The 12,953-nt window shown below is 35.1% G+C and overlaps 1 protein-coding gene across 1 annotated transcript in view; it reads right to left on the bottom strand.

The window, feature by feature from the left end:
* The window catches only part of AGBL3 (AGBL carboxypeptidase 3), a 125,976-nt gene that overhangs the window by 45,278 nt on the left and 67,745 nt on the right, over positions 1 to 12,953 (bottom strand). The window contains exons 12-14 of the mRNA XM_007983011.3: positions 12,159 to 12,233; positions 8,058 to 8,115; positions 6,523 to 6,594 (exon numbers count right to left, since the gene is read on the bottom strand). Coding sequence (XP_007981202.1) covers positions 6,523 to 6,594; positions 8,058 to 8,115; positions 12,159 to 12,233 — 205 coding nt within the window. The remainder of the gene's footprint in view (positions 1 to 6,522; positions 6,595 to 8,057; positions 8,116 to 12,158; positions 12,234 to 12,953) is intronic.

The raw sequence follows: 12,953 nt of genomic DNA, 5'->3' as shown, positions 1-12,953 counted from the left end.
AATTAAATTCCCCACTTAAAAGATATAGACTGTCTGAATGGATTTTAAAAACCAACTATATGCTGCCTACAAGAAACTTACTACACCATAAAGACACATTTAGACTGAACTGAAGGGATGGAAAAAATATTCCACACAAACAGAAACCAAAAGTGAGCAGAAGTATCTATACTTACATCAGATAAAACAGACTTTAAGTCAGAAACTATAAACAAGAGACAAAGAAGGTTCTAAGGATGAAGGATCAACTCAGTAAGAAGATATAATGATTGTGACTATATATGCACCCCACACTGGAGCACCCAGAAACATAAAGCAAATATTATTAGATCTAAAGGGAGAGATAGAATTTGATATAATAATATCAAAGAGGACTTTAACACATCACTGCCATCACTGGACAGATCATCTAGTCAGAAAATAAAAAAGAAACATTGAACTTAAACTGCACTTTAGAACAAATGAACCTAGTAAACATTTACAGAACATTTCATCCAACAGGTGCAGAATACACATTCCTTCCATCAGCACATGGAACATCCTCTAAGACTTATGTTAGGGAACAAAATAATTTTCAAGAAATTTAAAAGAACTGAAATGATATCAAGTATCTTCTGACCACAGTGGAATAAAACTAGAAGTCAATAACAAGAAGAACTTCCAAAATTGTATAGTTACATGGAAATTAGACAACATACTTCTGAATTACTGCTGAAGAAAGTAAAAAAGAAATTACAAAATGTATTGAAACCAATGTAAATAGAAACACAACATACCAAACCTATGGGATATAGCAAAAGCACACTAAGAGGAAAGTTTATAGCAATAAATGCCTATATCCAAAAAGTAGAAAGATTTCAAATAAGGAACCTAATTATGTACCACAAGGAACTAGAAAAGCAAGAAGAAACCAAACCAAAAATTAGTAGAAGGAAAGAAATAATAAAGATCAGAGCAGAATAAATGAAATTGAGACTAAAAATTATAAAAGATCAATGAAATGAAAAGTTGGGTTTTTTTTTTGAAAGATAAAATCAACAAACCATTAGCTCATAACCAAGAGAAAAAAAGAAAAGACCCAAATAAAATCAGAATGAGGAAGATATTACAACTGATACCATGGAAATACAAGGATCATTGGAGACTATTACAAACAACTGTACTCCAACAAATTAGAAAACTTAGCAGAAATGAATAAATTCCTAGACATGTACAATCTACTAAGATTAAGCAAAGAAGAAACAGAAAACCCAAACAGACCAATTATGAGTAATGATTGAATCTGTAATAAAAAGTCTTTCATTGAAGAAAACCCCAGGACTTGATGACATCACTGTAGAATTCTACCAAACATTTAAAGAAGAACAAATATCAGTTCTTCTCAAACTCTTTTAGAAAATTGAAGATGAGGAAATTCTTCCAAACTTATTCTGTGTAACTAATATTACCCTGGTATCAAGCAGACAAGGACACAACAAGAAAAAGAAACCTACTGGCCCATGTTCTTGATAAAAAAAGATGTAAAAATCCTCAAAAAAATACTAACAAACCAAATCTCCTAAATCCAGAAGCACACTGAAAAAATTATTCACCATGATCAAGTGGAATTCATCCCAGGGATACAAGGATGAATCGATATACACACATTGATAAACCTGATACATCACATCAACAAAATGGAGGACAGAAACCCTATGATCATCTCAATATATGCAGAAAAAGCATTTGATAAAATTCAACATCTCTTTGTGACAGAAACTCTCACCAAATAAGGTATGGAAGGAATGTACCTCAACACAATAAAGGCCATACAAGACAAACCCACACCCAATATCATACTGAGTGAGGAAAAGTTGAAAGCTTTTTCCCTAAGATACGGAACAAGATAATGATGCTTACTTTTGTTCAACATAGTAATGAAAGTTCTGGCCAAAGCAAATAGGCAAGAGAAAGACATAAAGGGCATCCAAATTGGAAAGAAGGAAGTCAAACTGTCCCTGTTTGCAGATGACATGAGCTTATATACAGAAAATTCTAAAAGCTCTATCGAATACTCCTAGAACTGATAAATTTAGTAAAGTTGAAGGATACAAAACCAACATATAAAGATCAGTGGTATTTCTATACCCCACCAACAAACCATCAAAAGAAGAAATCAAGAAAGCAATCCCATTTACAATAGCTACAAAAAATAATACCTAGGAATAAATTTAGCCAAAGAGGTGAAATATCTCTACAAGGAAAACTATAAAACACTGATGAAAAAAATTGAGGAAGATACAAATAGACATCCCATGTTCATGGACTGGAAGACTTAACAGTGTGAAAATATCCATACTATCCAAAGTTATCTGTTGATTCAATGCACTCCCTATCAAAATACCAATAACATTCTTCACAGAAATGGAAAAAACAATCCTAAAATTTGTACAGAACCACAGAGGACCCCAAATAGCAAAAGGAATAAATCTGGAGGGATCACACTACCAGACTTCAAAATGAAGGCAATAGTAATCAAACCAGCATGGTTAAAAACATAAAAACAGATATGCAGACCAATGAGACAGAACAGAGAACCCCAAAATAAATCTACTTATTTACAGAAAACTGATATTTGACAAAGGTGCCAAGAACATTCATAGGGGAATGATAATCTCTTCAATAAACTGTGCCAGGAGAACTAGATATCAAAATACAGAAAAATGAAACTGGACTCCTATCTCTCACTGTAAAAAAGGTCAGTTCAAAATGGACGAAGAACTTAAATGTAAGACCCCAAACTATGAAACTACCAGAAGAAAACATGAGGGAAATGCTTCAGGACATTAGTCTGATGAAAGATTTTATGGATAAGACCTCAAAAGCCCAAGCAACTAAAGCAAATATAGGCAAATGGAATTCTATCAAACTGAAAATCTTTTGCACAGCAAAGGAAGCGATCAACAGAGTGATGAGATAACCTGCAGAATGAGAGAAAACATTTGCAAATTATCTGACAAGGGATTAATATCCAGAATATATAAGGAACTTACCTCAATAGCAAAAATAAACAAACAAAAATAACCTACTTTAAAAATGGGCAAATGAGCTGAATAGACATCTCTGAAAAGAAGACATACAAATGGCCAACAGGTATATGGAACAATGCTCAAAGCACTAATCATCAGAGAAATGCAAATTAAAACCACAAGGTGATATGATCTCGTATCTGTTAGAATAGCTATTATCAAAAAGATAAAAGATAATAAGTATTGGAGAGGATGTGGAGAAAAGCGAATCCCTGCACAATTTTGGTGGGAATGCAAATTTATGCAGTCATTTGGAGAATAATATGGAGGTTACCCAGAAAACTAAAAACAGAACTACCATATGATACAGCAATCCCACTACTGGGTATATATCCAAAAAGAATGAAATCAGTATATCAAAGAGATATCTGCACTCTCATGGTCATTGCAGCACTATTCACAACAGCCAAGATATGGAATCAACTTAAGTGTCCATCAACAGATGAAATGATAAAGAAAATATGGTATATATACACAAGGGAATAGTATTTAACCATAAACAAGAACAAAATTCTGTCATTTGTGGCAACATTGATGACCTTGGAGGACATTATGTTAAATGAAATAAGCCAGCCACAGGAATATAAATACTGCATGTTCTCATTCATATGTGGAAGCTTAAAAAGTTGCTCTCATAGAAATAGAGTATAGAATAGTGGTTAATAGAAGCACAGAGGGATGGGGGTGGAAAGATAGTCAAAGGTTGCTTAACAGATACTAATTACAGCTACATAGGAAGAATAGGGACTAGTGTTCCATAGAACTACAGAGTGACTATAATTAACAATTTATTATGTATTTTCAAATAGCTAGGAGAGCAGATTTTGAATGTACCAAACACAAAGAAATGATAACTGTTTGAGGTGATGCTAATTACCTCAATTTGATCATTATACATTGCATATATGAATCAAAATATCACACTGTACCCCATATGTACAATTATTACATCAACTAAAAATAATTATAAAAGGAAAAAATTTTGAGTTATAGACCATTATTGAAAGAAACATTGTATAAGAAAACTATTCAGGATGAAATAGACTTGGTACAATTATTATGTCAACTAAAAATAATAATAAAAGGAAAAAATTTTGAGTAATAGACCATTATTGAAAGAAAATTACATAAGAAAGCTATTCAAGATGAAAAAGGTTTGGATGGGCTAGGCCCAACTGCTTGGCCTCCAACCAATTTTCACTGTGGCCCCCATAGTGGTAACTTGCAAAGTGTGGTCTGCAGGCCATCAATGCCAGAATTATCTGAAATCCCATATAAACAATACAAATTAAGGGGTGACATCAAAGACCTACTCAGTCAGAAGCTGAGATTTACATAAACTCTTCTGGTAATTCTTTTGTTCATGCAAATTTTAAAACCAGATATTCTATAAGACGACTTGCCAATAATCTTTAAAAATGACAGTGTTGCGAATGACAAAGAAAGGCTGAGCCAATGTTCCAAATAAAGAGAATAAAGAAATATGATAATTCAATGCAATTCGCGATCCTGAATTACACCTTGAATTAGATAGTAAGTTTGCTCTAAAGAACACTATTGGGACATTTGGCAAAATTGTATTACATATGATACAAAATCGTGTTGTATCAAGTTGAATTTCCTGATTTTAATGTAAGAGAATGTTCTTTTTCTTAGAGAATATAGGTGGAAGGTTTTTAGGGGTACAAGAGCATGCTACAACTTGTGGATAATGGGGAAAAAGATAGACTGATTAATAGAGAAAGTTTTTTTTACTATTCTTGAAATTATTTTAAAATTAAGTGTAAAAAGAAATTAAAACGAGAAAGAGAAAGCCTAAAGAAAAGCCAGTGCCAGTCTTAGGGCAGTGTCAGCCCAGCCCCTGTTAGATGACTGGGAATCACTAAAAGGCTTTAGGTGGTGATGTTGCATAGTCGGATTTGTGTTTCTGGTAAATCACTTTGATGGTAGTATGAAGGGTGTAATTAGAATGACAATATTGATGGCAGGGAGACAGACTAGAAAACTGTAGTACTTCTGGTAAGTGGATGATGATAAGAATCTGAAAAGAATGATGGTAGTTAATGATGGTAGTCAAGATAGAGAAAAAGAGATTCTGAGGTAAAATCATCTGGATTCAGTGGTTGACTGGATATGAGCGACAAAAGTGAAAGTAAGAAAATAGGATACCGATCAGATTTGTAGCTGGAGTGGTTATAGAGATAGTACTGCCATCAATGCTATTGAGAATATGTGAGGAAGAGTATTTAGTGTGGAATTAGATGAATTTGAATTTGGATAAGTGGGACAGCTGTGTGGAGATGTATAGCAGATAGTTACATACAGGGTCTGAAGCTTTGACAAGAGGTCAAATACATGTACCTATGTATATGCATATGCATGTATGTATATATACGCACATATGTATTCACACATGCATATATATATAGAGTATAACAATATGACATAATAAAGATCAATAGTTCGTGAAAGGCTGAATCTAAGAAGGTTAAATTTAAATTTAACAGGAATAAATTTAAGGTCAAACGTAATGAACCAAATAGTAAGTGAAGAAGTAGAGAATGGAGGAAATACAACTTAGCAGTAGCACTATGAAAATAAAACGTTAAAGGTTTGAATATATGAAATCCAATATGTCAATATTTTAGGATAATTTTCAAAAGAAGAAATATAATCTTAAACCGCATTAATGGAAACCTAGTATCTATAAAGGAGCAAATAAAAATGAAGATACATTTTGCACTCATTAGACAACATCTGCAATACTGTGCTCAGTTTCATTTAAGCTTGAATAGCAACAAAAAAGAGTAAAATAAAATGGTAAAGGGACTTGAATCACGGTGTTTTATGGATGGTTGAAAGAAACACGGAACGTTTCAGGGAAATAAATGACAACTTTTTAAAAAATAGAGAAGGTATCACAATTGCATTATTTCAAGGAGAATTGGGGAAACTGCATCAGTCAGAATTATCTACCTTTAAGGTTTCTTCACTATTTTGTGTTATTAGAGAAGACAGATTAAAAGAAGTGGATGAAATTTACAAGGACATGGATTTTAAACTTTTTATTGTTAAAGTTTATTGAAAATAAACTTTTTCAATGCTATAGTTCTTTAGCAATGGAATGAATTATACTGCAGTTTAGTAAAGTACTTGTCACCAAGTGTAGTCAGCCAGAGGTTGGATGAGCCTGGGGCCTGTCATGAGCAGGTGAGACTAGAGCACTCTCAAGGCCTCTCTCTGCTCTAAGATTTGGTGAGATGCGAATGAAAAGATTAGACAATGAGATGAATATTCTTTTGCTTTGGTTTTGACTGGATGAAATTAAAAGAAAGCAAATTGACATACAGTAAATTTCTACTGTTTCCCCTGTGTATTTCTAGAGCTAGAGAGAAAAATAACATTCAGATCATAGGGGACCACTCATTACTGTCTGTGTGCCTATTTTACTCACCCAAACCTTGATTAGGTAACTGTCTTCTGAAATAATCAACCATATAATCACCTGGTTCATTTGGCCTTGTATCTAGAGAAGATGATAAAGATCATAGTAGCATGAAAATAATTAATTCGCCCATTTACATTTCATATTTTTCATCTTTTTTCAAAGTGACAAATGCTAGTAAATAACTTGTAGACAGCAGTTTAGTTCAGTGAAATTAAAATAAGCAGTCTTCAAATGTTACAAATTTTTGTTGCATTTAAAAATGTTCATACCTTTTGGGTCAGCAATTCCTTTTCTAGGAATTTGTTATAAAGAAATAATTAAGAAAACACACAAATAGAGAGTTATAAAGTTTTCATTGTTGTTTACAATAGGAAAAAAATTGGAAACAAAATGTAAGTTTAACACTGGGGATGGCTTAATTAATAGAATGGAATACTTTGCCACCATTTATTTACATATGAAGAGGTTTATAATATACTGGAATTTAAAATTAAAAAGTAAGTTGCAAAATAATGCGATGATTATGTGATTCATTAACATGGTGTGTATGTGGATGAATATGGGAAAGCGTTTAAAATAAATATTCTAAAATGTAATTTTTGCTTTCTTTTGCTTATCTTTATTTTTAATTTTTGACATTAAAATGTTAACAAAAGAATACATAAAAGCTACTTATAAAAAGCAGCTGAATATGCCTAGCTGACCATTATCAGAAAAAATAAAGTTTAAGTGAATTGACTATTTTAATTATAATAGTATTCTCCCCTTTCCTTGGCATGGTTCTTAGGTTCTTACCTCCATTTATATTTTTTATTATTTTGCTACATCATAAACTAAATGGATATATGAGTGTGTGTGTGTGTGTGTGTGTGTAATTAGGTTACCTCAAATCCTTTTGGGAAATAGGTAGATAAAAATGAACAATAAATTAATATATATATACACACATAAAATTAAGTATTTTAGATAAAATTAAAATATTGCCTAAATTATATGATTCCCCCTGCAAAGGACCTCAACTAAAGATAAGATGACAGAAATTAAGAAAGAAGAAAAAACCCAGAGATGCTAGAGAGTCAGTTAAAGATTCACATCAGACTTAGCAGGTTGCAGTAGAAGCCAATGAACAGTCTATGAATTAATTTGTCTCCTGGGCTCATCTTCTATTAAATTATGAAATGAGAGAAAAAAGATGGTTTTTAAAACATAAAATCCCTTTCCCTTTGGGGGCAAACTTTCAAAACCTTGGGGATAGCCCTCAAATACGTGGACCTCTCTATTCTCCAATGTAATTAACCACTCCTTTCTCTGTGCTCCCTGGGGACCCTAAACAGACTACTGGCATTGCGTCTATGACACTGCACTTGGCTTGTTGTTTCTTTCCTGATTAAAGGATAAGGTCCTGAAGGGACGAAATGGTATCATATACATTTAATATCCCTAGCGCCAAGCACAGTGGCAGCCTCAAAGTTGTGGCACCAACAATTCCTAGATGAGGAAATGAATTAACTGTTTATGAGAAGGTAGAAGCAGAATATTACCTTTCACATCAGAATTTGATTGTTTGTGCCTTTGCAGTAAATGTCCTCTATCATAAACCTAATGGAATGTAGAATCAAGGAAAACAATGCTATTTTATCAACATGAAATGGGGTATATTTCCTATACGATTTATAGTATTGTGCATTTTTAACAAATATTCCTCATTTCATCCTTACAGGTTTAGAATGACCAAAATTATCTTATAAATCAGAATCTTCTAATATTTTTCACTACACTATTCTCCTGCATCAATGAGTAGAAGAAAATATTGATACTATATTTTGGCAGTAAAGGAGGCTTAAAATTTTTCCACATCACATAGAATTTATTTGTAATAAGAAAGAGACCAAAAAAACCGGTATTCTTATAATCTCACTTACTTAAATTAGAAGAACAAACATATGGGAAGATAAAAGTGTGAAATGGATGAAAAGATATAAAATTATGTAAAATATATAAACAGATTGCAAAACTGTGCTTATATAGAAAAAGATGAGGCTGGGCACGGTGCACACCTGTAATCCCAGTACTTAGGGAGGCCGAGGCGAGCGGATCACTTGAGGTCAGGAGTTCGAGACAAGCCTGGCCAACATGGTGAAACCCCGTTTCTACTAAAAAAAAAAAAAAAAAATTAGTGGGGCGTGGTGGCAGGCACCTGTAATCCCAGCTAGTTGGAAGGCTGAGACAGGAGAATCGCTTGAACCTGGGAGGCAGAGGTTGCAGTGAGCTGAGATCGCGCTGCTGCACTCCAGCCTGGGCGACAGAGCTAGACTCCATCTCAAAAAACAAAACAAAAACAAAAACAACCCATAATAAAAGTAGACTATGAAATGGAGTTAAAAGCTCAAACCCACCTCTTCATATAAATTGATTGGCAGCAAAAAAAATGGGCAAAATCAGTATGAAAATGGGAGAAAAATGTAAATATCAAAATTTGATTATTGAAGAAAGAAACATTCTAGAAAAAATTACACAAATTTAAAAGTAGTGATATTATGTAATCACCAGGCATTGGCAAGACAAGGAGTGAAATCAGGCTGAAGAAAATTAGTAAGACTTGATTTGATAAACTCTTGTAATTTTTGGCTCCCATCTCTTGAGTGAAATGATTCTGTGAGCCATAATAAATGATTACACTTATCCTACAGAAAAATATCACCAGGTCAGTGATCTTATGTACATGAGCTACAATTTCTAATCACAGTAATTTATAATTGTTTTTGTTGAAAGTCTTCAGAATCAACAAGTGAGTGTCATGGTGGGAAACAAAGTTAACTGAAATATTTTAAAAATAATTTACCAATATTATTTTAGGGATGTATTGATATCTTATAAGCAAACAAAGTAAGAAATAGTCAGTTCAAGAGCATGAATTTAAGTTGTCCTCAGCCATTTACCTGAGTGAAAATGAGATTGTTCACTCTTTCTGTGAAAGACGGGTAGGAATTTCAAGGTAAGTGACCACAATCTCCTGTTAGCTTATGGGCAGACTTAGAATGTATGCAACTTGCTCAAAGCATTCGACCTAATGAAGATTATTTTCCATTTGGAAGTATCTAACATTAAATATAATGATTTCTTTTTTTTTTTTTTTTTTTTTTTTTTTTGAGACGGAGTCTCTCTCTGTCGCCCAGGCTGGAGTGCTGTGGCGCAATCTCGGCTCACTGCAAGCTCCGCCTCCCGGGTTCACGCCGTTCTCCTGCCTCAGCCTCCGGAGTAGCTGGGACTACAGGCGCCCGCCACTGCGCCCGGCTAATTTTTTCTATTTTTAGTAGAGACGGGGTTTCACCATGGTCTCGATCTCCTGACCTTGTGATCCGCCCGCCTCGGCCTCCCAAAGTGCTGGGATTACAGGCGTGAGCCACCGCGCCCGGCCAATATAATGATTTCATACAATTTTAAAAGCTCCAATCAAGAAAGATGCAAATACATGAGCATTTAATATAAAGGGATTTATAATATTTTACATTAAATGTAGCTTGGATAGGTGAAGAAAACCACTCTATGGATATATTTGTGAGAACTAAATAAATATGTGTCTTGCAATACATACATTAAAAAAAAATCCCCTAACAAAACCTATTTTGGTTATTGGGTCCTGCAAATGACTTAACACAGGGGTATCAATGAGAGGATTTGTTGACCAAAAAAAATTTTTAATTCCTATTCATATTACATTCCTGAAATAATGTAATTCTAGAAGGGAGAGCAGAGGGAAAGGAGCATCACTCCTTTATAGCCATCTCTGCTCCCTGCAGTACTAAACCTCTGATGTTGGTCCTCAGGGGTACAGACTTAGGTATATCCACATTCACTTGGGATGACAGTGCTAAGGCAGGGCTCTCTTTGTCTCTTTCCCTGACCACATTCAGCTCTGCTCTTCAGACTAATCCAATCAAATTTGGACTTCTTCAAAAGGATAGTTGCGGAGGTCAGTGTTTAAGATTTTTTCTGACTCCAGTAAGGCTCCTCCTAGCTGTCTCTTTCTCCAGTTCTCTCTGGCAAACTAGTCAGTATTCAATTTAGCTTGTAGCTCCAATGAATCTACCAGTGTTGTTACAGTAAGTAGCTAATAAGGCATGAGCAGGGCAGGAGAGGGCTTCACCAAAACCCCACTAGGAATGTCAGACATCAGGTGATGGTCAGGCGGTTGTTAACTGTCTCTCTAAAATAGTAATTGGTTGCAGCCAGCAGCAGGGAAAGGTAGTCTTCCTACAGATAGGAAACACCTGAGACTGGTGATCAGCTGCTTCCTGATGAGATCTCAGGAGTGCGCTCAAGCATGCGTAGTAAGAAACAAAATGGCAGAATTTAACTGGTATGTGAACTTTTTAAGATTTGACTCCAGGGCATGAGGCAGAAAAAGAGGCTGAAGGAAGTTTTAGGGCAGGAGTGGAAGGCAAGAATTGATGTTGCTGCAGACCCGTACAGATTTGATGCTGGTAAGATAACTTCCACCAGTAATATATTTGTCCTCTAGAATTTTTTTTTTTAAGCCATAATTGCACTGGTTTTGAGACTGTCCTTAAGCTTAACTTCTTTTTTTCTGGAAGAGATTAGGAGCTATCTGTTTATGACCTAGTTTTTCATCAGGGCAAAATTTATAAGCTATGGCTTATGAGCTGGGGGTGGCGGAAACAGCACTCTTCCCTCCAAGTGATACCCTGCTTTAGGAGCTGAACTGTAGGTGCAGGGGAGGCAGTAGCCTTAGGTCTCCTCCATTTGCCTCTCCCAGTGTGGAACTATCATTTTACAAACCAAGATAAGGGCAATCAGAGCCCAAGAATGCTCAGTGGTGGAGCACCTGAAGTAGAGCCTCTGTCTCATCAAAGGGGACTGGGAGAGGAAGGGAGCCCCCATCTCTTGTCGGCACTCACCTGACTTAGCAACAGGCAGCTGGGGGAAGAATAAGAAATACTGATACTCTGCCCCTCCTGGGATAGCCCTTTGGTAGCTCTGGGGAGAGGGAGCCCTAACTTCTTGTCTACACTAGTGTGGAGTTTCTGTCTTACTGAGCTGGGGAGTCCAGTGGGGGGAGGGGAAGAGGCAGTCTTGATTGAAATACCACAGGCTCTCACAGTTTTTAATGAATTTTAGTAGACTTTCTTGAATAGATTTTTGTTTCACTTGCTGTATAAGCTTCAGACCATTTCAGAGACTTTAAATATCTGTTGTTGTTTGTTGTTGTTGTGGATAATTTCACTAGTTTTGCTGGTGAATGGGTTTGCAGAGCTCTTCCTGCTGTCATGGTAGAAGCTGATCTTTCAGTTCCACTATTTTTATTTTTATACCCTTATATTCCCATTTAATTTTTCTTAATTTCTTTATTCTTGCTACCCTGGATGCATCTTTGTAAGCTTCCTCAAATACTTTTTAGAGTAAGGTAAAAGTACAAATGAAATTTAAATATGGCATCTTAATAAGGCCCACCTCTCATCTGTCAAGGATCTTTTGTGTTTTTATAAACAGTAAATAATATGAACAAAATTTTACTTCTCCTGTGGGAAAATTCGGGTATAAGAAATGTAAGAGAAAATAACTTGCCATTCTCTTTCATTCATTTAAAAAAACTTTTAATAACTAGATCAGTGAAGATTTACCTCTTGTCCTTCTCTGGCATTTTGGTGGCTTGCTGTAGTAGAATTCCTTTCCTTCTTTGTTTTCAAATGTTTTTTCTAGTAAAAGAATCATACTTAAAATCAATATTTAATCAACATATCAAAGAGTACATATGCAGACATGAGACTGTTATGAGATTCCCACTTATAAGAAGATGAGAAGTACTTTATTCCTCCCACTAAGTACAACCAAAAATTCTGGATATTACATAAGAAACTCTAAAAGATGGAAAGGAGAAGGAGACTAGCTAGGGAGTTCAAGGCCAGAAGAGTGGCATGATGATGAGTTCACTGTGTTTCCTTTTTGCTTCATACGTTCTCACATTAAAGCTGGAGAGGCTGGCAATCCAGAAATTCCAATGAATGCAATTTTTAAAAATCCCTACATAAGCCTGTTCCTTCTAGCCCAAGGACCAGGAGAGGGACAGCCTAAAGAGACCAAAACCTTTTAGATAGTAACTGTTCTACTCCAGCCTAACACCACAGAAATGACTGTGACTCCTACACCCACCCATGCCAACAAAAGCTGAGTGGGAGTGCCCCAATCCCTTCTTCAAGGTAGTGTCAGGGAAGGCTAAGCAGGGGGCCAGGCAAATAAGCATGTGAAAAGATATTCAACATAGTTGAACTGTTATGGAAATGCAAATTAAAACTACAATGAGATAACACACTTGTCAGAATGGCTAAAATAGAAAATAGAGGCAACACCAAATTTCAGTGAGGATGCATAGAAAATGGATTACTCATAAACTGCTTTTGGGAATGGAAAATTGTACA

This window comes from Chlorocebus sabaeus, chromosome 21 (assembly GCF_047675955.1).
Source record: "Chlorocebus sabaeus isolate Y175 chromosome 21, mChlSab1.0.hap1, whole genome shotgun sequence".
Lineage (NCBI taxonomy): Eukaryota > Metazoa > Chordata > Mammalia > Primates > Cercopithecidae > Chlorocebus > Chlorocebus sabaeus.
Note: the sequence above shows the minus strand (reverse complement) of the source record. Positions and strands in the feature narration are given on the sequence as shown.